At 40.0% G+C, this 25,509-nt stretch overlaps 1 protein-coding gene across 1 annotated transcript; it reads right to left on the reverse strand.

The window, feature by feature from the left end:
* Positions 1-1,269: 1,269 nt before the first annotated feature.
* LOC131616905 (uncharacterized) lies at positions 1,270-25,509 on the reverse strand. The gene is made up of 3 exons (XM_058888351.1): positions 25,146-25,509; positions 22,805-24,309; positions 1,270-1,281 (listed from the first exon to the last, which is right to left on the reverse strand). The coding sequence occupies exons 1-3, from the start codon at positions 25,507-25,509 to the stop codon at positions 1,270-1,272; spliced, it is 1,881 nt and encodes a 626-aa protein (XP_058744334.1).

Raw genomic sequence — 25,509 nt, forward strand, 5'->3', positions numbered from 1 at the left:
GAAGATTTCAATTTCAAATGGAACGGTTTTGTTTAGCGGATGCGTGGGAACATCTGAAACAAAGTGAGCGTTCGAAATATCGAACGTGGCAAAGATCTATGTAGAGACCGTTAGAGTCGAAATAGTATAAATAGGAGTGTTATTATTTAGATTGATATGTTCGAATCAATATACAACAATTCACAAAAATACTCGAAGTACCAGCGTGACAGAAAAGAGTCTTTGCTGAAATAATGTATGTGTGAAGAACACCATATTTACATTTCATGTTATTTGTTTAATGCAAAGTTATATTTTAAGTCAAAAGTTATGTTGTTTATGCATTTACTTTGTTTCTTTTTGAAGTCATTTACTAATTGCAATTTACATTAGAAAGTTGTATATATTCACAAATTAGAGAAATTATTGAACATGAATCGAATCTTTGAAACACTATTTGACAATGTCCTAGGATCAATCGAGTCGATCCTGCAGGTAACCAAATTGTTTAAACACTTTGGAAGACTAGCGGTTGTTTGTCAGAAATCACTGGTAAACAAATTGGCACACCTGGTGGGACTGTGTCATAGTGTTATTTTCAAGTATTATTCATTTCAATTAGTTTGTAGATTCAATGTTTTCGTTGCCATCTGTGTTGTATGAACCTTATGAGTGGTAAAATTTTCGAGAATAACCAACCAATACCTAAGAGAAGATATACTAAAATAATGGCTAACAACACTAACAAAGGGGGACAACAAGACCCTCCACAGGGATCGGGAAATAACAATGCTAGTGCAACAGACACTACAGGTCCCAATGCCCAAACATAGCCCATGTCTGCGCCAACGCATTCAGTGGCCGTAACTGGTCCAATACAAGGGTCTACAGGAACGACCCAGGGAAATAATTCAGCATTCGTTGCCGCTACAACCGCGGAAACCACTCCATCGAACGCACAAGTAAGCCAGATACCACCATTTAGCACTCAGGGGACACCACCTCCGAACCAAGGATTCAAAAGCCAAAGACAATGGGGAGATCCACCTTATGGGATGCCATATTCTTACATGGCAGGATTAAGTAGTAGTATACCTGTTTACACTGCACCCAATATGTCAGCTTTCTCCCCATTCCAAAATGCTGGTTCTGGTATGAATAACATGGGACAAAATGTCCAAATTCAAAATGTCTTACCCACACTGACAACAAACAATCAAGCAGTGTTCCGACAACAGATGGACGCCAGTAATCAAGATATGATAGGTTTGTTGGCCAGATAAATGAGAGCTATCTTTTCTCCTTTAATACAGAACATCAACAAAACCAATCAAGATAACTCTGAGACATGTCAACAATTGTCAGCACAGATGGGTCGAATAGCAAACTTTTTAGGCGCTCCTGAAACGTCGACACGTCGAAGGACAGACCAAATAGTCATTCAGGAGGATGAACCAACTGTTAGAACAAGATTTGTTCTGATCAATATTCTTAGTTTTGATGATAACAATGTATATGAATTTTTCTTGAGACAATGTGGTACTCTAATCCTATGCAATTTCCATTTCAGGAAATATATATATAGAGTATGCACAAAATCAGCGCAAGAAGCACTGACTCAGAAGGTTCAAGTATGCAACATCAGAACATGCTCTCGCAAGACATCAGAAGATGGTCAAGTAGAATCAGAACATGGTCTATTGAAGCATCAGAAGAACTTGAGATCAAAAGCAGAAGCATTGAAGTTCTCATGGTATCACGCTCAGAAGCACTTCAAGGTCAGAAGACAAGAAGATGCTCTGCACCAAGCTGTTTGACTCTGATGATATTCAAACGTTGTTTACACAAATATCAGATCAGAAGCAAGTACAAGATGGCAGGCTACGCTGACTGACAAAAGGAACGTTAGAAGCTATTAAAGGCAACGTCAGTAGACACAGCGAAAGCAAGGCTCGAGGTAGTTGACAAAAGAGTGAAACATTAAATGCAATGCTGTACGGATTATGCAAAGCATTAAATGCTCCCAACGGTCATCTTCTCAAACGCCTATATATTGAAGTTCTGATGAGAAGCTGAATACAACACTTGCGCAAACATACAGAAACGCTGTCAAATTCAAAAGCTCTCAAACTTCATCATCAAACTCACTACATTGCTGTTGTAATACTTTAGTGAGATTAAGCTTAAACTTAAGAAGCATTGTAACTCTTAAAAGAATTAGTTTACATTAAGTTGTAAGAACTTGAGTGATCAGGTTGTTGATCAGTATACTCTAGAAAGTCTTAGAGGGTATCTAAGCAGATTGTTCCTAGAGTGATCAGGTTGTGATCAGTATACTCTAGAAGACTTAGCAGTTTTCTAAGTGGAAAACCATTGTAATCTTTTGTGATTAGTGGATTAAATCCTCAAGTGAGGTAAATCACTCCAAGGGGGTGGACTGGAGTAGTTTAGTTAACAACGAACCAGGATAAAAATCATTGTGCAAATAGTTTTTATCTTACAAGTTTTAAAGCTACACTTATTCAAACCCCCCCTTTCTAAGTGTTTTTCTATCCTTCAATGGGATCTTCTGGTGGATGGTTATAAAGATCCAGTGAAATCTAGTGGTGTAAAGCTGACAAGACATGAAATGTGTGATGATGAGAAGAAGCAATTCAAAAATCATCACAAGAGTAAGACTATTCTGCTGAATGCTATTTCTCATGCTGAATATGAGAAGATATCAAACAGAGAAACTGCCTATGACATATATGAATCATTGAAAATGACTCATGAAGGAAACGCCCAAGTCAAGGAGACCAAAGCTCTTGCCTTGATCCAGAAATACGAAGTCTTCAAGATGGAGGATGATGAAAACATTGAAACAATGTTCTCAAGATTTCAAACTCTAACTGCTCGATTAAGAGTTCTTGACAAGGGATATACCAAGGCTGATCACGTCAAGAAGATCATCAGAAGCTTGCCAAGAAGATGGGGTCCAATGGTGGCTGCTTTCAAAATTGCCAAGAACCTGATTGAATTCTCTCTTGAAGAGTTGATCAGTGCTTGAGGAGTCATGAAATTGAGCTAGATGCTAATGAACCTCAGAAGAAAGGCAATTCTATTGCGTTAAAATCTAATTATAAAAAATATACTAACGCATTTCAGGCAGAAGAACAAGATTCTGAAGAATCAGAATCAGAAGAAGAAGATGAACTGTCCATGATCTCCAGAAGGGTAAACCAACTCTAGAAGAGCAAACAAAGGAAGTTCAAGAACTTCAGAAGTTCTAAGAAGCCTGAAAGAGGAGAATCTTCTGGAAGCAGAAGATCTGACAAGAAGAAGGTCACTTGCTTCGAGTGCAATGAGCCAGGACACTACAAGAGTGAGTGTCCAAAGCTTTAGAAGGAGAAGCCCAAGAAGAAGTTTCATAAGAAGAAAGGTCTTATGGCAACCTGGGATGATTTAGATTCATCAGAATCAGAATCAGACTCTGAAGGCGAGCAGGCAAACATTACGCTGATGGCTACTGTGGATGATGAAGCAGAATCTACATCAGAATCAGAATCTGACTCTGAAGAGGTATTTTCTGATCTAACTAGAGAAGAGCTTGCTTCCAATTTAGCTGAAATTCTTGAAATCAAGGCTAGGCTTAGTATCAAGTACAAAAAGCTGAGAAAGCTCTTTGTATCTGAAACTAAGAAGTTTGAATTAGAAAATTCTGAACTTAAAGAAAAAGTTTTAAAACTATCCAAAGATGCTGAGTCATCTTCTGGTTCAGAAGAATCTATTCCAAGATTGAACCATATTCTTAAAGAATATGACTTGAGTTTCAAGAAGTTCTTATCTAGAAGTATTGGCAGAAGTCATCTTGCTTCTATGATATATGCTATTTCTAGAAACAAGAGATTTGGCATTGGCTATGAGGGTGATACCCCATACAAACTTGAACCTGTATATGATATGAAAATCACATACAAGCCATTGTATGATCAGTTCAAGTATGGCCACTCCCATGATATTAGGCTCACCTCACATGCCAAAAGCTTTCATGTAACACACACTAAGAAGCATGTGACACAACCTATAAAATAGCATGATGCTAAACCTAAGGAATATCATGTTGTACCTCCTGTTGTTTATCATGTTAAACCCAAGTTCAATCAGAACTTGAGGAGAACTAACAAGAAAGGACCCAAGAAGTTGTGGGTACCTAAGGAGAAGATAATTTCTGTTGCAGATATCCTTCGCAGCAAAGAAGAAAAAGGAAAGCATGTCATGGTACCTGGACTCTAGGTGCTCGCGGCACATGACGGGAAGAAGTTCTATGTTCCAAGACCTGGTGCTTAAGTCCGCAGGAGAAGTAAAGTTTGGAGGAGATCAGAAGGGCAAGATAATTGGCTCTGGAACCATAACTACTGGTAACTCTCCTTCCATATGTAATGTACTTCTTGTAGAAGGATTAGCGCATAACTTATTGTCCATAAGTCAATTAAGTGACAATGGTTATGACATAATCTTCAATCAAAAGTCTTGCAAGGCTGTAAGTCAGAAGGATGGCTCAATCCTATTTACAGGCAAGCGAAAGAACAACATTTACAAGATTGATCTTCAAGATCTTAAGAATCAGAAGGTAACTTGTCTTATGTCTGTTAGCGAAGAGCAATGGGTCTTGCACAGAAGATTAGGTCATGCTAGTTTGAGAAAGATTTCTCAGATTAACAAACTAAATCTGGTCAGAGGACTCACAAATCTGAAATATAAATCAGATGCTCTTTGCGAAGTATGTCAAAAGGGAAAGTTCTCCAAACCTGCATTCAAGTCTAAGAATGTTGTTTCTTCCTCTAGGCCGCTAGAACTTCTGCACATTGATCTGTTTGGCCTAGTCAAAACAGCTTTTGTCAGAGGGAGCAAATATGGATTAGTCATCGTAGATGATTATAGTCTCTGGACATGGGTAAAGTTCTTGAAACATAAGGATGAGTCTCATTCAGCGTTCTTTGAATTCTGCACTTAGATTCAATATGAGAAAGAGTGTAAAATCATAAAGGTCAGAAGTGATCATGGTGGCGAAAGGATGAGTCTCATTCAGTGTTCTTTGCCCATGATTTCTCTTGCCCTAGAACTCCTCAACAAAATGGAGTTGTAGAGCGAAAGAATAGGAATCTACAAGAAATGGCCAGAACCATGATCAACGAAAACAATATGGCTAAGCATTTCTGGGCAGAAGCAATAAATATTACATGTTATATTCAGAATAGAATCTCTATAAGACCTATTCTTAATAAGACTCCTTATGAATTGTGGAAGAACAGAAAGCCCGACATTTCATATTTTCATCCTTTTGGATGTACTTGTTATATTCTGAACACTAAGGATCATCTGAGTAAGTTTGATTCTAAGGCACAAAAGTGTTTCCTTCTTGGATATTCTGAACGCTCAAAAGGCTACAAAGTATACAATACTGAAACATTGATTGTTGAAGAATCAATGAACATCAGATTTGATGATAAGCTTGGTCTTGAAAAGCCAAAGCAGTTTGAGAATTTTGCAGATATTGAAGTCTGTGACTCAGAAGCTGGAGAACCCAGAAGCAAAGGATTAGAAGATCAAGTTGCTGCTTCTTTAGAGAATCTCAGAATTTCTGAAGAGCCAACTGTCAGAAGATCTTTTAGACTCACCTCTGCTCACTCAGAAGATGTCATTCTGGGAAAGAAAGAAGATCCTATTAGAACCAGATCATTCCTTAAGAACAATGCAGAAGGTCAATTAGGTCTTGTTTCTCTAATCGAGCCAACTTCTGTTGATCAAGATCTGGAAGATGCAGACTAGATAATTGCCATGCAAGAAGAACTAAATCCATTTACAAGGAATGATGTATGGGATCTTGTTCCTAGACCAAAAGGATTCAACATCATTGGAACCAAGTGGGTCTTCAGAAACAAGTTAAGCGAAAAAGAAGAAGCTGTAAGAAACAAAGCCAGACTGGTTGCTCAGGGCTATAGTCAGCAAGAAGGGATTTACTATACAGAAACCTTTGCACCAGTGGCCAGGTTAGAATCTATTCGCTTATTGATTTCTTTTGCCACTCAACATAACATCACTCTATATCAGATGGATGTTAAGAGTTCCTTCCTAAATGGTTATATAGAGACGAGTTGTACGCCCTTAGGATTTGAAATTTGATTAGATATGGTTTTTGGAGGCTTTTTGAGTGGCCTATCGTAGTTATGATAATCCGTAGTTTGATATTGTGGTTTTGAAAGGGTTTGAGAAGTATTTTAGGGTTTGGGCGTACAACCCTGATTTAATTTTGTACTATTAACCGCAATGATCAATAGATTCGATCACCATAGTTAAAAGATTTGAAATTGTATCATTACCAATTTTAATTGATCGGTTCAATTATTACTAATAACGAATAAGAATATTTTTTAACAATTTTATGAATTAGTTTGTATCGTTACCCCTCGTAATCGATTGATTCGATTAAGAAGAACAACGAATTAAAGTGAGAAACAAAGAAGAGTTAATCATCGCAACTAATAAAATAGTTGAAACCATTTAACCAAATAGGAATTAATTACATTTTAATTAAATAACATTTTAATTAAAATTATTATTGACCATAGCGATTAATCGATTTAATCGGAACGAACAACAATTTATGATTTAATATAAATATCATATATTAATTTATTTGTAAAAATAATTATTACTATATTAATAAATATATTAAAAATATTCTAATTAAAACAAACAAATTAATTAAAATAATTTATTTTATTAGGGTTATGATTCAATATGTTTGTTATTAGGGTATATGGTACAGGGACAATCTCTGGGCGTTGGATCTGGCTGGGTAAGGGATTGAAAGGTTGGATCTGAGAGTCTATGGTGCATGGCTTAGATGGGAACACACAGGATTGCACAGGAAATTTCAGAAAAAATATATGTCCTAGGGGAGGCTCGAACTCATGGCCTCCCCCTCACAACTATTTCCACAAACCAACCCAACTGGAGCCAGCACGCGTTTAAGAAACTCTTTCATAAATACATGTAAAATAAGCTAAACGATATATGGAAACGCGCGCGAGAATTTAAACCAGCCAAGAGCATAGGGACACGCCATCATCGTCCCCAAAACCCCTGCACGTTTTACTACGATTTAGCTACAACTTCGTTTGTAGCAAATCCTTACCTGGATAACAACGAATAGCACATACATGTGAATAAATGTTTCGCGACCCCCCTGTCCTTTTCGTCTTAAGCGTGCGAACCCAAGGGTGCCCCTGATTTGTCCTAATTTTACCTCTAACAAGAAGACCCTAAATTTGACTCAAGAACCCTAATCCTATCAACAATGGCAATCGGTATCAAACGTGCCCAGAAATCCAATTAAACACACAGGAATGTTCACAACAATCATACAAACCATAATATACAATAAGAGTTACCTACCTCGGTCAATTGGAGATTGTTCTGGGGTTGTTGTTGCAGCGTAACGATCCCAATCAATTCAGAAACCTCCAAGGAACCTTTTGCACTCTTCAAAACTCTTTGCAATGCTTTAATTCCCCAAAACCGAATTCAAGTTTATGTGGAACTTTTGTGTTCTTGAGTGCACTTCTTTCCCTCAGAAATTCGACCCCTAGTCCATTGTTCTGTGTTGTCTACTTATAGATGAGAGGATTAGGTTAAGAAAATAGCCCAAATGCTTCTTGAATCCAATCTTACCAAGTTTGTAAAAATTGATTTTATTTTTGAATAGAAACTTTCTATTTTGGCCAAAATTTGATTCACTCTTTTCCAATCTTGCTAGCACGAAATTGTGTTGAAAATATGCAATAAATATAGATTGGAATGGGCCAATATGAATCCTCTAATATAATATTTGATTTTCTTTCAATTAAGTTATTTTTAAATCATTTTAAATGAAATAAAAAATCATATAAAATCAAGAAAACATCTAAAATTCGTGGCACATGGTTTGGGTAACACTAATGACTTGTTGACCAAGATTGAATCATAATACCATAGGTCCATTTGCAAAAAATTCCAATTTGAACCTTCTTATTTCACATTTTGCCTCCAAAAATTACCCAACTTTGATCAAGCATATCTCACTCAATTTTTAAGCTATGAAGGAGTTCTAGAATTTTTTGGAAACCTCAAGATGTCCTCTATAAGCCACTTTGGAACATATTTTTCATTTGGAGCTTTTATCTTGATCATATCCTTTTTGACAAAAAAACTGCTTTTGAAGGATGCTTGAAAAGGACCTGTAATCTTTTGCATCATACCTCTCAAATGAAGCATTTCTAGCCTTGGCTTGTGAGAGACAAAATTGTAGAAAATCCAATTTCCTTCAAAATAGGCTTTGAGCGAGGAATTTTTGATGTTCCATGTGAAAGTTATGGTCAGTCAAAGTTGAGTTGACTTTTCCCAGAGAAACCCTAATTTGAACATTTTTGTATTTGTTCATCTCTGAGTTTCTATTAATGGACTTATGATTAATCTTTGATCAAATGATGGATATATCCTCACTCACTTGATGTTGATCAAAATTGAGAGATTTTGACTGTGCTTTGACTATGGTTGACTTTTTAGGTCAAACTAGTTGACTGTGGATCATCTGGACCATTGAGTGGGCAAACTTTGGAATTGAGTCTTGACCTTTGTTATGTAAGCACCTTAGAGCATAATGAACCATGGTGGGACTTCATTGGGCTTCACTTATCCCATTACCTTAGGAGAGTACCCAAACCTTAGTTTCAGAAGAACCTTGCGTAAGAGAGTTCCTTGATGAAACTCTTGAGCATTGAATCATTGTGAGTGAAATATGGAAGGCAAATTTTGGGGTATGACAGCTGCTCCTATTTAATTACCTTGGATCGGATGGCGTGAGAATACGCAGGTCTCACGTTGTTCGGATCGAAGAGTTATTAAATAATGGAAGACCCCTAAATTTATCACGTGCTTGAGTGTGAGAGAAAGAATCGTCCTGCTAAAGCCTGAGTCTTACATAGCGAGGACTTGTAGTTAGTTGTATGATCAGCTTGGTACCATTGATAGCAAACTTTCGTAATTTGTGGACCCCCACTTACTATAGTTCTAGTAAGTTTACCCGCACCAATAGGATTACTTGTCATAGCTCTGACAAGCTCGCCTGCACCATTCGGATCATCTGTCCTGGTTCGGACAAATTTCACCTGCACCATTAGGATCCTTTATCCTTGTTCGGACAAATTCACCTGCACCAAGGGGATCATTTGCTATGCTTATAGCAAACTTACCTGCACCAATAGGATCATTTGCGAGGGTTATCGCAAACTTGCCTGCATCAATAGGATCATTTGCGAGGGTTATTGCAAACTTACCTGCACCAATAGGATCATTTGCGAGGGTTATCGCAAACTTACCTGCACCAATAGGATCATTTGCGAGGGTTATCGCAAACTTACCTGCACTAATAGTATTGTTTATCCTTGTTCGGACAAGTTTCACCTGTGTAGGAATTTGTTTTTGCAATTGCGTATGCATCTTGTGTATGCATTATGCGCGTGTATATGTCCCTGTTGTTTGTATGATGTATATGTATGAATATTTACGTACGTAAATGTTACGTGTATGCAAATGAATAAGTATGATAACCCCAACACCTTATCTCCTCATCACCCATTGCTTTTGTTTAACCCCTTTTGAAATGTCCGTGAATCCTAGTTCGGATTGTTTTTGAATGATCCATTGATATTATCCTTTATGAAAGAATTGTGGTAGATCGGAACGATCGCAGCGTAGGTCGTATGTAGCCTTCCGGAGATTTCGTAGTTTTATCCTATTGCTTTTGTATTGACAGTTTGTAAGTTTTTCATGTTAAATTCAAGTTAAAGCTTATGAAAATAATTTCTCCTTTGCAAATGGTATTGAAATGAGAGAGACGGCGTAGTATGCAAAAGAAAAGAGAAACTTTATTGATGTTGCTTTGAATTGGCAAGTGTACAAAAATGCAAGAAAATAAAATGACAAATAGAAATGATATTAATACTGCCATTACTTCTTTGTTATCGAGGGTCCCAGTAATCCTTCGACCTTGGAAGTAGATGATTGCACGAATCCTTATCCTTTGTAGTTCGTCTTTGGTTTACAGCCGGTAATCTTGCCTTTGCTAGGCGTAATACTTTTTGACCGCATCAGAGTTGATTGGGTGCGGTAGCTCGTCCCCATCCATTGTAGTGAGAACCAATGCTCCTCCTGAGAACACCGTTTTTACAACATATGGACCTTCGTAGTTAGGTGCCCATTTTCCACGGGCTTTAAGTCGAGGTAATAGAATTTTCTTGAGAACAAGATCACCTTATTTGTAAGTTCGAGGACGGACCTTCTTATCGAACGCCTTCTTCATCCTTTTCTGATAGAGTTGCCCGTGACACAAAGCCGTCAGTCGCTTTTCTTCAACGAGATTAAGCTGATCAAAACGAGTTTTTACCCATTCCGATTCTTCTAACTTTGTGTCAGCTATGACTCTCAATGAAGGAATCTCCACTTCGATGGGGAGGACTGCTTCCATACCATAAACCAGGGAGAATGGGGTTGCCCCTGTGGATGTGCGTACCGAGGTTCTGTAACCGTGTAGGGCGAAAGGAAGCATTTCGTGCCAATCCTTGTATGTTTTCACCATCTTTTGTATTATATTTTTGATATTTTTATTTGCGGCTTCGACAGCGCCGTTCATCTTAGGCCTGTATGGTGAAGAATTGTGGTGTTCAATCTTGAACTCTTCGCACAGCTCCCTCATCATGTTGTTGTTTAGATTCGACCCATTGTCGGTGATAGTCCTGTTTGGAACCCCATACCGACAGATGATGTTATGCTTGATGAACCGAGTGACTACTTGTCTCGTCACGTTGGTGTAAGAGGCAGCTTCGACCCATTTGGTGAAATAGTATATGGCAACCAATATGAATCGGTGTCCATTCGAAGCTTTCGGTTCGATCATCCCTATCATGTAAATCCCCCACATTGCGAATGGCCACGGTGAACTCAGGACGTTCAACGGATTTGGCGGTACATGTACTTTGTCAGCGTAAATCTGGCACTTGTGACATGCTCTTGCGTATTGGAAACAGTCGGCTTCCATTGTTAACCAATAATACCCTGCTCGCAGTATTTTTCTCGCCATTGAGTGTCCATTCGCATGAGTCCTGAATGTTCCTTCGTGTACTTCTCGGATAATCTCCTTAGCTTCGTTTTTATCCACACACCTTAATAACACCGAGTCGTAGTTCCATTTGTATAGGATATTTCCGCTCAGGAAGAACTTAGATGCTAGTCTCCTTAGTGTCTTTTTATCAATCGTAGAGGCGTCCTCCGGCTATTCTTGTTTCTCCAAGTACTTTTTGATATCGTGATACCATGGTTTGTCATCAGACTCTTCCTTGATTGTGAGACAATAGGCAGGCTCATCAAAGTGTCTAACCGTTATCCGTGGTTCATGGTTTGGCCAGGTCACTTTGAACATAGGGGAGAGTGTTGCCAGTGCATCTGCCATTTTATTTTCTTCCCTTGGGATATGAGTAAAAGTGATTATCTCGAATTCAGCCATTAACTCCAGTATAAGATCTCGATATGGGATTAGCTTTGCATCTCGAGTATCCCATTCTTTATTGACTTGGTGTATTACCAGTGCTGAGTCCCCATACACTTCAAGTAGTTTAATCCTCAGATCTATTGCGGCTTCTAATCCCAATATGCATGCTTCGTATTCTGCAATGTTGTTGGTGCAGTCAAAGCACAGTCTTGCTGTAAAAGGTAAGTGACGATTTTCAGGAGATGTCAAGATTGCCCCTATACCGTGTCCATATGCATTTGAGGCTCCATCGAACATAAGTGTCCATACCAAGCCCGGTTCGGGTCCTTCATCGGGTCCTGGTATTTCGTAGTCTCTTACGAGCATAATGTCCTCATCAGGGAAGTCGAACTTCATAGACTGATACTCTTCGATGGGTTGGTGAGCTAGATGTTATGCCAGTACACTCCCTTTTATTGCCTTTTGAGTGACGTATTGTATGTCGTATTCTGACAGTAACACTTGCCATCTTGCGATTCTCCCCGTGAGGGCTTGTTTTTCGAACACGTATTTCAAAGGATCCATCCTCGATATCAGCCATGTGGAATGGTTCAGCATATATTGCCTTAGACGTTTGGAGGCCCATGCTAGGGCACAACATGTCTTTTCCAATGGTGAATACCGAGATTCGCAATCCGTGAATTTCTTACTAAGGTAATAAATAGCGTGTTCTTTTCTGCCTGTTTCATCTTGTTGCCCCAGTACACACCCCATAGATCTTTCGAGAACTATGAGGTACATGATCAGCGGTCTTCCTGGCACGGGAGGTAAGAGTATCGGTGGTTCTTGTAAGTAGTTCTTTATAGTTTCGAAGGCTACTTGACAATCGTCATTCCACTTGATTGGCTGATCTTTCCTGAGTAGCTTGAATATAGGCTCACACGTAGCTGTTAGGTGTGAAATGAACCTTGAGATGTAATTTAGTCGACCCAAGAATCCACGTACTTCCTTTTCTGTCCTTGGAGCAGGCATTTCTTGTATAGCCTTCACCTTGTCGGGATCTACCTCTATGCCTCATTGGCTTACAATGAATCCCAACAGCTTTCCTGACCTTACACCGAATGTGCATTTGTTCGGGTTCAACCTCAGCTTGAACTTCTTTAAGCACAACTTTTGCAGATGTGTGATATTCTCTTCTTCGGTACAAGACTTGGCAATCATATCGTCTACGTATACTTCAACCTCCTTGTGGATCATGTCATGGAATAGTGTAACCATGGCTCTTTGGTATGTTGCCCCTGCATTTCGCAATCCGAAAGGCATTACCTTGTAGCAGAAGGTGCCTCAAGATGTCATGAAGGTTGTCTTCTCCATGTCTTCGGGATCCATTTTGATTTGATTATACCCAGAGAACCCATCCATGAAGGAGAACACCGACGCTTGCGCTGTATTATCCACCAACACATCTATGTGAGGTAGTGGAAAATCGTCTTTAGGACTTGCTTTGTTTAAATCCCTATAATCCACACACATACGTACTTTCCCGTCTTTCTTAGGAACTGGAACTATGTTAGCAATCCACGGTAGTTAGTCAACCACAGCAAGAAACCCGGCGTCAAATTGTTTGAGCACCTCTTCTCTGATTTTGTTATCCATATCCGGTCGAACTCTTCCGCGCTTTTGTCTGACAGGTGCACATCCTTCTTTGAGCGGTAACCTATGCATGACAATATCCGGATCCAACCCTGGCATGTCACGGTATGACCAAGCAAATATCTCTGCATACTCACGGAGAAGCTTGATTAGCGTTGCTTTCACGTCCTCGTTTAGTGTTGCCCCAATCTTAATGTTCTTGGGTTCTTCATCTGTTCCCAGATTTATGGTTTCAATGGCCTCTTGAGGAGGGAGCATACTTTTGGATTCCTTGTCCATTAACCCTGACAACTCTTCCGGAAGTTCATCGTATTCCTCATCCCCTTCTTCAGACTGATTAGCGAGAGCCTCGAGTTTATATAGAGTTTCAGCAGTATTATTACTGGTAGTGTTAGAAGGTGATCTGCACATGTTTTTATGTTTTATTTTCAGTATGCAGATATGATTGTGCTTTTGTGTGCGAAATTTATTTGTCATTTTTGAAAAGAAAAGAAATAAATGCGAGAAAAGACAATGTTTTCGATACCAAATGCAAAGACAAATTTTATTGATAAACTTTAAACTCTGAAAGTAAATGGGGCCCTTACAAACAGACTCTATGCTTCGGGCGAAGCATGAGCGTTACTGTTTTTTTAATACGAAAGGAAATAAAACACAAAAAGCAAATTACTTCGACATGAAAACTATCTCCGGTATCCTCAGACTTGTCCAATTCTGCAGCTGTTCTCCTGGCCTGATCTCTCGGATGAAGTTGGACGTTCCTTCCTGAGAATCCTTGTTGGACACCATAGCCATATGTTCATACCCGCCGGTCACAAAAGTCTGCATAATTGGGGGGAATCATTGTTCCTCCTTCTTAGTGCTTGTGATCCTTGATGGTTGGTATCTAACCCTAGGCGATCTTTCTTCTCCAAGACCTCTGGTAGCTTGCCCCAGCCCTCCATATCCACGTCTTGTAGATCATTCCAAGATGTTACCGCCCTTCGCACCTTCTCCACAGGTAGTGTAACATCAGTTGCAATCTCCAGTGCTTGGAATGCAGTACCCAATGCTCCTTCTCCAGCCTCGATATATTTGTATGAATCCATATTGCTGACAAATATATCCTCTTCTCCATTAACGATCACTATGGAATTCCCATCCACAAATTTTAATTTCTGATGGAGGGTGGAGGTAACTGCCCTAGCTGCGTGAATCCAAGGGCGCCCTAGTAGGCAGGTATAAGCTGGTTCAATCTCCATTACATGGAAATTGATGCAGAAGGTGTGAGGACCAACTATAACAGGAAGGTCCACTTTGTAGCAACCTGCCTAAAAATTTATAACTTAGAGAGTCGCCACCTATTCTACCAAGGCGAATAGGAAACCTATGCAATTCAGAGATCAGGGTAAGATACTATATTCGGGTTAAGGGAAGGTGTTAGGCACCCAAAACCCTTTCCTGAAGGTAAACATTGCAAAGATAAGGGTTATGGCAAAAACATAAAGAAGGGTGAAAGATAGTTAATAGGGTTAAAGGCTTAATTATGGACATGATTAAGATTTGGAGGAAGGGGACTCGCCTTGTTGCCAAGTGCCTACGTACCTCCTTAGGGAGGATCAGAGTCTACGTAGTTCGGGGAGGGTTGTACGCCCTTAGAATTTGAATTTGATAGGTTTGGGAATTGCCTCAAAGGCTTTTAAAATAGCCTATGATAATGTGTAGTTTGATACCATAAGTTTTGAAAAATGGGGAAGTATTTTAAGGTTTGGGCGTACAACCCTAGTTTTAATTTGTATCATTAACCGCAATAATCGATTGATTCAATTACCATAGTTAACAAGTTAGCGTTTGTATCGTTACCAATTTTAATCCATTGATTTAATTATCACTAATAACGAATAATGGTATTTTTTAGTAATTTTATGAATTTTATTTGTATTGTTATCCCTCGTAATCGATTGATTCGATTAAAAAGAATAACAAATTGAAGCGAGAGAAGAAGAACGGTTAATCATCACAACTAATAAAATAGTTGCAATCATTTAACCAAATAGAAACTAATTTTATTTTAATTAAATAGCATTTTAATTAAAATTATTGTTGACCATAGCGATTAATTGATTTAATCGGAACGGACAACAAATATTAATTTAATATAAATATTACATATTAATTTATTTATGGAAAATAATTATTATTAAATAAATAAATATATTAAAAGAATTAATTAAAATAAATATGTTAATTAAAATTTATTTAGTTATTTAGGGTTTTGATTCAATGTGGTTAGATTAGGGGTTCATAGTATGGGGACCTTATTAGGGCGTTGGATTAAGCTAAAGGAGGATTGAATGGCCAGATCTGGCAGGTGTATGGTGAACCCTAAGGCCTGGGACGCACTGGATCAAGCATTGAAAACTGAAGAAAAATAGTATGTTGGAGGGGAGGCTCGAACCTGCGACCTCTCCCTCACATAGAAGCGTGTAACCAACTCAACCAGCCATGTTATTTGTTTAACATACGCGCGCAGATCAATATGTAAATAACTGGAAAGCCCACTATACCAAGCACGCCAATTTTTAAACAGACCAATAAGAGAGGGGCACCTCATTGTCTTCCCCAGGAAGACACAAAACCTGTAAATTTCTTGCTACGATTTTGCTACGAAATATTTCGTAGCCTATGCATTTGGAAAAATAGCGAATAGAGCACCTGCATGCATAAACGTTTCGCGACCTATCAACCTTCCTCGTCTCTCTCACGCGAACTTAACTGTACCTCTTATTTGTCCTAATTTAACCCCAAGAGAAAACCCCTAATTTATAAACCCTAGAGCTTGCCTCGGTCAACAATGGTGAGCCATCCCAAACGTGCCCAGAAATCAAATTAACTTTCAGGAAATGTTCATAGCATTCATACAAAGCATAACACACAATCAAAACATCATAAATATGCACGCATCATGCCAATCGAATCAAGTTTCAGAACGACTTACTTTGGCCTATTGGAGAATTTTCTGGGGGTGCTGAAGCAGAGTACCAATCCAAACACGTTCCAAATCCCCTGAGGAAGCTTTTGAAACCCTTAGATCTTGTTGAAAGCCACGAATTCTTTGAAAACGAATTTGAGATTTTGGGTGAATTTTGGAGTTCTTGCAAGTATGCCTCTGGCCAGAATTCGTAACCCCTGTCTCAGTGCACCCCTTCCTCTACTTATAGGCTTGCATTAGGTTAAGAAATTGAAGCCCAAAGATCCTTGAATCCATTCTTGCAAATTTTTTTGAAAATTTGATTTGATTCTTGAATAATAAGTTTTTATATTTTGGCCAAAATTGCATCCATCTCTTTCCAATTAATTTGCCACGAAAATATATTATATTTTAGCATTAATGTTGATTGGAAATCACCAAAATATATTTTCTACCAAAATATTTGATTTCCCACTTATTTAAATCATTAAAAATCAATTTTAAATGAAATAAAATTGTGTAAAAATCCAATAAAGTGATATAATTCGTGGCATATGTTTTGGATAACTTGTGGGCCAAGTTTAAGTCACAAAAGTATGGGCCTATTTGCAACAAATCCAATTTGAACCTTCTTATTTCACATTTTATCTCCAAAAATCACCCAACTTTGATCAAGCATATCTCACTCAATTTTTAAGCTATGAGGGAGTTCTAATACTTTTTGGAAACCTCAAGAGGTCCTCTACAAGCCACTTTGGAACATATTTTTCATTTGGAGCTTTTATCTTGATCATATCCTCTTTGGGAAAAAACTGCTTTTGAAGGATGCCTGAAAATGACCTGTAATCTTTTGCACCATACCTCTCAAATGAAGCATTTCTAGCCTTGGCTTGTGAGGGACAAAGTTGTAGAGAATTCAATTTCCTTCAAGATAGGCTTTAAGTGGGGAATTTTTGATGCTCCATGTGAAAGTTATGATCAGTCAAAGTTGAGTTGACTTTTTCCTAGAGAAACCCTAATTTGAACCTTTTTGTATTTGTTCATCTCTGAGTTTCTACTGATAAATCATGATCAAATTTTGATCAAATGATGGGTATACACTTATGTACTTGATATTTAATCAATGATCAGAAGTTTGAATCATGCTTGTGTTGTATTTGACCTTTAGGTTTGGATCTTTTGACTGTGGACCTTGGGATTGCTTGAGCAGGTAACCTTTGGAGTTGTGCCTTGACTTTTGCCATGGAGTTGTATTAGATTACCCTGAACCATATGCCCTTGATTAAGAACCCTATCTTATTGATTCCCCTAAGAGAATCTCAAACCCTAGCCTTAGGAGGCTCTTGGCTAGGAGTGTTGTTTAGGTGGAACCCTAGTCTTTTGAATCCTTATTGATTGAAATAAATGAGGCAAATTTTGGGGTATGACAGCTGCCCCTGTTCAATCTTCTTAAACCTGAAGAGGCGGACAGGCGTATTTGCCTGTTGCGGTTTGAAGGTGGAAGATTATTGAACACTGAGAATACCCTGAAATTTTCTAATATTGCGGGATGTGGAGTAGATGCGTTGCTGGCCACGGGATTAACGTGGTAGGACATGTTTGGGGTTGAAATCGGAATTGAAATTGAAATGAGTGTTGGCTATTGCCAGTGAGCTCGGTGCCATTATCACTGCCGTGATAAGACGTAACGCGAGGGTTACGATTTGGTTTGAAATAGGAGGTGCCATTATCACTGCCGTGATAAGACGTAACGCGAGGGTTACGATTTGGATTGAAATAGGAGGTGCCATTATCACTGCCGTGATAAGACGTAACACGAAGGTCACGATTTGGATTGAAATAGGAGGTGCCATTATCACTGCCGTGATAAGACGTAACGCGAAGGTCACAATTTGGATTGAAATAGGAGGTGCCATTATCACTGCCGTGATAAGACGTAACGCGAAGGTCACGATTTGGATTGAAATAGGAATTGGAATGGGATTTGAAATAGGATTTAGGAAAAGCCGATTGGGAGACAAGCTTTATCTGTAGAATGATGCTTTGCAAATGTATATGCTTATGATAAATGTATGCATGCTTATGCAGATGGCACATATGTGAGTGTATATGAATATGGATATGTATGATGACTTTGATGTATTATCTTCTGTCACCCATTGGATTTGTTTAACCTTTCGAGCAACTTTGCGGGTCTTAACCCAGATCGTCTGAGGTTAGTATATTGAGATATTGCAGTGTTTGCGGAACTATCATGTTACCAGACGTGTATTGACTGCCGGAGATTTCGTGGTCTTATCCCCTTTATTTGGTCTAATGATTTGTAAGTTTCTTGTTTTAAGTTCGAAGTTTAAAGTTTATGAGAAATAAATTATTCTTTGCACTTGGTATCGAAATGAAAAGACAGGTATGCAAGGGAAAGAGAGAGAAAGTTTTATTGATTATTGCCTTGAACTGGCGAATGTACAAAAGTAAGAGAGGAAAATGACAAATAGAAATGATATTAACACTGCTATCGCTCTTTTATTATCGAGGTCCCCAGTAATCCTTCGACTTCAGAAGTTGATGATTGCACGACTTTCATCCTTTATGAGTCATCTTGGATCTGGTTTGGAATCTTGCCTCTGTTATGCGTAGTATTTCTTGACTGCATCTGAATTGATTGGATGCGATAACTCATCTCCATCCATAGTGGTGAGGACAAGCGCTCCTCCTGAGAATACTGTTTTGACGACGTATGGACCTTCATAGTTAGGTGTCCATTTTCCTCGAGCATCGAGTCGGGGTAGTAAGATCTTCTTGAGGACGAGATCTCCTTCTTTGTAAGTTCGAGGACGGATCTTTTTATCGAACGCCTTTTTCATTCTCTTTTGATAGAGTTGTCCGTGACACAAAGTCGTCAGTCGCTTTTCTTCAAGGAGATTCAGCTGATCAAAACGGGTTTTTACCCATTCCGATTCTTCTAACTTTGTATCAACTAGGACTCTTAAAGAGGGAATTTCTACTTCAATGGGAAGAACTGCTTCCATACCGTAGACTAAAGAGAAAGGAGTTGCCCCTGTGGATGTGCGCACTGAGGTTCTGTAACCGTGTAAGGCGAAGGGAAGCATTTCATGCCAATCCTTGTACGTCTTCACCATCTTTTGTATTATCTTTTTGATATTTTTTTTTGCGGCTTCAACAGCGCCATTCATCTTGGGCCTATATGGTGAAGAATTATGGTGCTCAATTTTGAATTCTTCGCACAACTCCTTCATCATATTATTGTTCAAGTTTGACCCATTGTCGGTGATGATTCTACTTGGAATCCCATATCGGCATATGAGGTTATGTTTGATGAACCGGGTAACCACTTGTCTTGTTACATTAGTATAGGAAGCAGCCTCGACCCACTTGGTGAAATAGTCGATGGCAACCAATATGAATCGGTGTCCATTAGAGGCTTTGGGTTCGATCATACCTATCATATCAATCCCCCACATCGCAAACGGCCATGGTGAACTCAGCACATTCAAAGGATTTGGCGGTACGTGTACTTTGTCGGCGTATATTTGGCATTTGTGACATGTCCTTGCATATTGGAAGCAATCAGCCTCCATTGTTAACCAGTAGTATCCTGCTCTTAATATCTTCCTTGCCATTGAATGTCCATTTGCATGAGTTCCAAAGGTTCCTTCATGGACCTCTTTGATGAGCTCTCGAGCTTCATTCTTATCCACATATCTTAGCAACACTGAATCGTAGTTTCGCTTGTACAGGACATTACCGTTTAGGAAAAACTTAGATGCTAATCTCCTCAATGTTTTCTTATCAATTGTAGAGGCGCTCTCTGGGTATTCTTGTTTTTCCAAATACCTTTTGATATCGTGGTACCATGGTTTGCTGTCAAATTGCTCTTCAATTGCGAGACAATAGGCGGGCTCATCGAAGTGTCTAACCGTTATTCGTGGTTCGTGGTTTGGCCAAGTCACTTTGAACATGGAGGAAAGTGTCGCCAACGCGTCAGCTATTTGATTTTCCTCCCTCGGGATATGAGTAAAAGTGATTGTATCAAACTCAGCTGTTAACTCGAGTATAAGGTCTCGATATGGAATTAGCTTTGCATCTCGAGTATCCCATTCTTTATTGACCTGGTGGATTACCAGCGCTGAATCCCCATACACCTCAAGTAGTTTAATCCTTAGATCGATTGCAGCTTCTAACCCTAATATGCATGCTTCGTATTCTGCTATGTTGTTGGGGCAATTAAAGCATAGTCTCGCAGTGAAGGGTAAGTTCCGGTCATCGGGAGATGTCAATACTTCCCCTATGCCATGACCTAGTACATTTGAGGCACCGTCGAACATGAGTTTCCATACCAAACCCGGTTCGGGTCCCTCGTCGGGTCCTGGTATTTTGTAGTCTTTTACTAGCATGATGTCTTCATCAGGAAAGTCGAACTTCATAGATTGGTACTCTTCGATGGGCTGATGAGCTAGATGTTCTGCCAGTACACTCCATTTTATTGCCTTTTGCGTGACATATTGAATGTCGTATTCCGACAGCAGCATTTGCCATCTAGCGATTCTTCCGGTAAGAGCCTATTTTTCGAACACGTATTTCAGCGGATCCATCCTTGATATTAACCATGTGGAATGGTTCAGCATATATTGCCTTAGACGTTTGGAGGCCCATGCTAGGGCGCAACATGTCTTTTCCAATGGTGAATATCGGGAATCGCAATCGGTGAATTTCTTGCTAAGGTAGTAAATAGTGTGTTCTTTCCTGCCAGTTTCATCTTACTGCCCTAGTACGCATCCCATAGATCTTTCGAGGACGGTAAGGTACATGATCAAAGGTCGTCCTGATACGGGGGGTACGAGTATCGGTGGCTCTTGTAAATAACGTTTTATGGTTTCGAAAGCTACTTGGCAATCGTCGTTCCATTTGATTGGTTGATCTTTTCTTAGTAATTTGAATATGGGTTCGCATGTAGCAGTTAAGTGCGATATGAACCTTGAGATGTAATCCAAACGACCTAAGAAACCACGAACCTCTTTTTCTGTTCTTGGAACGGGCATTTCTTGTATGGCCTTCACTTTGTCAGGATCTACCTCTATGCCTCGTTGGCTTACTATGAATCCCAACAGCTTTCCTGATCTCACACCAAATGTACACTTGTTCGGATTCAACCTTAGCTTGAACTTCTTTAATCGTTCAAATAACTTTTGCAAATGCGTAATGTGCTCCTCTTCAGTATGAGACTTAGCGATCATATCGTCCACATATACTTCGACTTCCTTGTGGATCATATCATGGAACAGTGTGACCATCGCTCGCTGATACGTTGCCCCGGCATTTCGCAATCCAAAAGGCATCACCTTGTAACAGAAATTACCCCAAGATGTCATGAAGGTGGTTTTCTCCATGTCCTCGGGGGCCATTTTGATCTGATTATATCCAGAAAATCCATCCATGAATGAGAATACCGAAGCTTGTGCGGTATTCTCCACTAGTATGTCTATGTGTGGTAGTGGAAAGTCGTCCTTTGGGCTTGCCTTATTCAGATCTCTGTAATCGACACACATGCGTACCTTCCCGTCCTTCTTAGGAACTGGCACTATATTGGCAATCCAGGGTGGGTAGTCGACTACGGCAAGAAACCCGGCGTCGAACTGTTTGAGCACTTCTTCCCTGATCTTACTATCCATATCCGGTCGAACTCTTCTGCGCTTTTGCCTGACAGGTGCACATCCCTCTTTGAGAGGTAACCTGTGTACCACGATATCTGTATCCAAACCAGGCATGTCGCGGTATGACCAAGCGAATATTTCTACATTGTCGTGGAGGAGTTTGACCAGCGTTGCTTTTACATCCTCGTTCAGGGTTGCCCCAATCTTGATTTCTTTGGGTTCTTTATCGGTGCCCAAGTTTATGATTTCAATGGCTTCTTGAGGAGGGAGCATGCTTTTGGATTCTCTGTCCATCAACCTTGACAATTCTTCCGGAAGTTCATCGTCTTCCTCATCCCCTTCCTCAGACTGATTAGCGAGAGCCTCGAGTTCATATTGAGTTTCAGCAGTATTATTATCGGTGATGTTAGAAGGTGATCTGCACATGTTTATGTTTGGTTTTTAGTATGCAATTATGATTGTGCTTTTGTTTTATGCAAGAATGTTTATTTGTCATTTTAGCAAGAACGAGACGTTGTTTTCAATACCAAATGCAAACGACAATTTTATTAATAAACTCAAACTTTGAAAGTAAAATGGGGCCCTTACAAACCAACTCTATGCTTCGGGCGAGGCATGAGCGGCATTGTTTTTTTTTCTTTTTTTGATTAATTGAAAGGGAAATAAAACACACGACAAAACAAATTACTTTGAAATGTAAACTATCTCCGGTATCTCCAGGCTTGTCCAATTTTGTAGCTGTTCTCCTGGTCTGATCATTCGGATGAAGTTGGATGTACCCTCCATACTAGATATCATAGATACATGCTCATATCCGCATGTGACAAAAGTTTGCGCAATCGGAGGGAATTGTTGCTCTTTCTTTGCAGCCTTCTTTGTTGGTTGGTATCCTAACCCCAGACGATCCTTCTTCTCTTGAACTTCTGGCACTTTGCCCCAGCCTTCCATCTTCAGGTCTTGCAGGTCTCTCCAGGATGTCACCGCCCTTCGTATCTTCTCTACCGGCAGTGTGACAGCAGTTGCTATCTCTAGTGATTGGAAAGAGGTTTCCAACGCCTTTTCTCCAGCCTCAATGTATCGGTATGAGTCTAGATTGCTAACAAATATATCCTCCTCCCCATTGACGGTCACTATGGAGTTCCCGTCCACGAACTTTACTTTTTGATGTAGAGTGGAGGTGACTGCCCCAGCAGTATGAATCCAGGGACGTCCCAATAAGCAGGTATAAGCAGGTTCAATTTCCATCACTTGGAAATTTATGCAGAATGTGTGGGGACCAACTACTACAGGGAGGTCTACTTCTCCAAATACCAGACTTTGTGATCCATCGAAGGCTTTGACTACCAGACGACTTGGTCTAACTACCAGGCCCTCCAAGGCTATCTTGTCGAGAGTGGCTTTTGGCATCATGTTTTGTGACGACCCTGTGTCAATCAGAACTCTGGATATATGAGCTTTTCCACATTGTATGGAGATATGTAAGGCTTTGTTGTGCTCTTTCCCTTGTGGGGGTAGCTCATGATCATTGAAGCTTAAACATGCCCCAGCGGTGAGATTAGCCACCATTCCATCAAATTGATTTATAGTGATTTCTTTAGTTACGTGGGCAGCATTCAGGATTTTCATCAAGGCATCTCGGTGTTTTTCCGAATGTACTAGCAGCGAGAGGAGTGATATTTTGGACGGGGTTTGGTGTAACTGGTCCACCACTCTATGGTCACTTTTCTTGATTAATGCCAAGAATTCTTCAGCGTCTTTGTTAGCGACCTCTTTATCCTTGGTTGCGCCTTCTTCAGTTGGAACCACAGTAGCTTGATTACTTGCTTGTGCTAAGTTCTCATTCGGTTTCGCAGCATTGAATATGCAACCACTACGAGTCATACCTCCAGGCCCCACAATGCTTTTTACTTCTGTATTACTACTAGAATCATATTCCCAAGGGACCGCTTTCATTTTGTACACCGGATATGGATCTTTGACTGGGATGATCCTAGTGTGTACTTGTGTGGGTATCAGCAATGGTGGTTTTGCGCATGGGATGATTAATGTCTTCCTTGTCCCTGCACTAGGTATTATTAATGGCTCGTTCCTTTCCAGCATGGCCACATACTCCTCCTCGGGGTGTTCTTTCAACTGAATTATCCCTTGGTCCACGAGTCTCTGCAGGGTGTCCTTAAAAGCCTCGTTATGTTCTAGGATGAACCCCCTTGCGAGTAGATACCTCTTAAGGGAATCTATAGGGGAACTCCGTTGTTGAACTAACTCTTGCTCAGTGACGACCTCGATTGCATTGACCATGCCATCGTGACGAGGCATGGGATTTGTCTTCACATTAGGTTTGTCGAAAGCAATTGCCCCAGACTTGATCAGGTCTTGAACCTTGTGCCTGAAAGCCCAGCATTTTTCTAACGTGTTTCCAGGAGAATTGGCGTGAAATTCACACCTTTCATTGAGTCTGAAGTTGGGTGCAGCTTTTCCAGGAATCGGAGGTGGCATAGGCCTGAGTTCTACCAATTGCTCGTTCAGCAAGTATTTTAGTATTTCACTTTTGGAAGTGGGCAGAGGATCGAATTTCCTCGGAGGACCTTGGAACCTGTTTTGTTGAGGTGGTAAGACATAGGAGGTCTAGGCTCTTGATGCACTATTGCGTTGGTCTCCCCTTCCTTCTTTTTAGCGAAGGTTGAGGTGGGCCTCTTTGAGTGATAAGAGTTAGACGACGCTCCTTGTATTTTCCCATTTTTGATTCCGTCTTCAATTCTTTCTCCGATGACTACTAGATCTGAGAATCCTGAGGATACACTTCCAATCATCTTATCTTAGTATGGTCCTTGTAGAGTTCTCATAAACATGTCAACCAACTCCTTTTCCAGCAACGGAGGTTGGACTCGGGATGCCATTTCTCGCCATCTTTGGGCGTATTCCTTGAATGATTCTTCCTTTTTTTGGGACAAATTCTGTAATTGCATTCGATTGGGTGCCATGTCCAGGTTGTACTTATATTGCTTTAGGAATGTATTAGCAAGATCATTCCAGCTCCGGATATGTGTCTTTTCCAATTGCATGTACCATTCGACAGATGCTCCACTTAGACTGTCTTGGAAGAAATGTATCATTAGCTTTTGGTCATTGGCATAAGCAGCCATCTTCCTGACATACATGCGTAAATGACTCCTTGGACATGTAAGTCCTTTGTATTTCTCAAAGTTGGGTATCTTGAACTTAGGGGGAATAGTCAAATCCGGAACCAAGCTCATTTCATAGGTATCCACATCAAAGACGTCATATCCTTCAACTGCTTTCAGCCTTTCTTCTAATGCTTTGATTTGTCCATTATTCCTAGCACTTTCTTCAGAATCAGATTGGATTTGCTTATGCTGGGGTTCCTGATTTGTTTCCTCCACTTCCCCATATTGTAAATCCACGTAATCTTCATCCTTAGATGGATTGTTAGCGGGGATGCGAATCGTGCGAGGCGCCCCATCTTTCTGAGTGGTGGGAATGAAACCTTCATGGGAAGCCTCTCCCTCTTCATGGGTTCTGATAACCCTCTTAGAGGATTGAGCATTTGATTTGCGGACGTCGGAGCCCTGAACAAATCCTAGCAGTGGGTTGCCATCATTCGGTATTTCCTCATACTGATTCCGAGCTTCCCTAGCCCTTTCCTGTTCATCCCTGATGTCCTTCATGAAACTCAACATCTGAGCCAT

Source organism: Vicia villosa, linkage group LG7, assembly GCF_029867415.1.
Source record: "Vicia villosa cultivar HV-30 ecotype Madison, WI linkage group LG7, Vvil1.0, whole genome shotgun sequence".
Taxonomy (NCBI): Eukaryota; Viridiplantae; Streptophyta; class Magnoliopsida; order Fabales; family Fabaceae; genus Vicia; species Vicia villosa.

Excerpts from the sequence above, each read along its gene's own strand:
- LOC131616905 (XM_058888351.1), bottom strand. The coding sequence starts at position 25,509 with ATGGCTCAGATGTTGAGTTTCATGAAGGACATCAGGGATGAACAGGAA. Across the intron at positions 24,310-25,145 it reads CCAATCTGATTCTGAAGAAA|AACTCAGGCCTATGCCACCT; the intron begins GTGCTAGGAATA and ends AGCAATTGGTAG.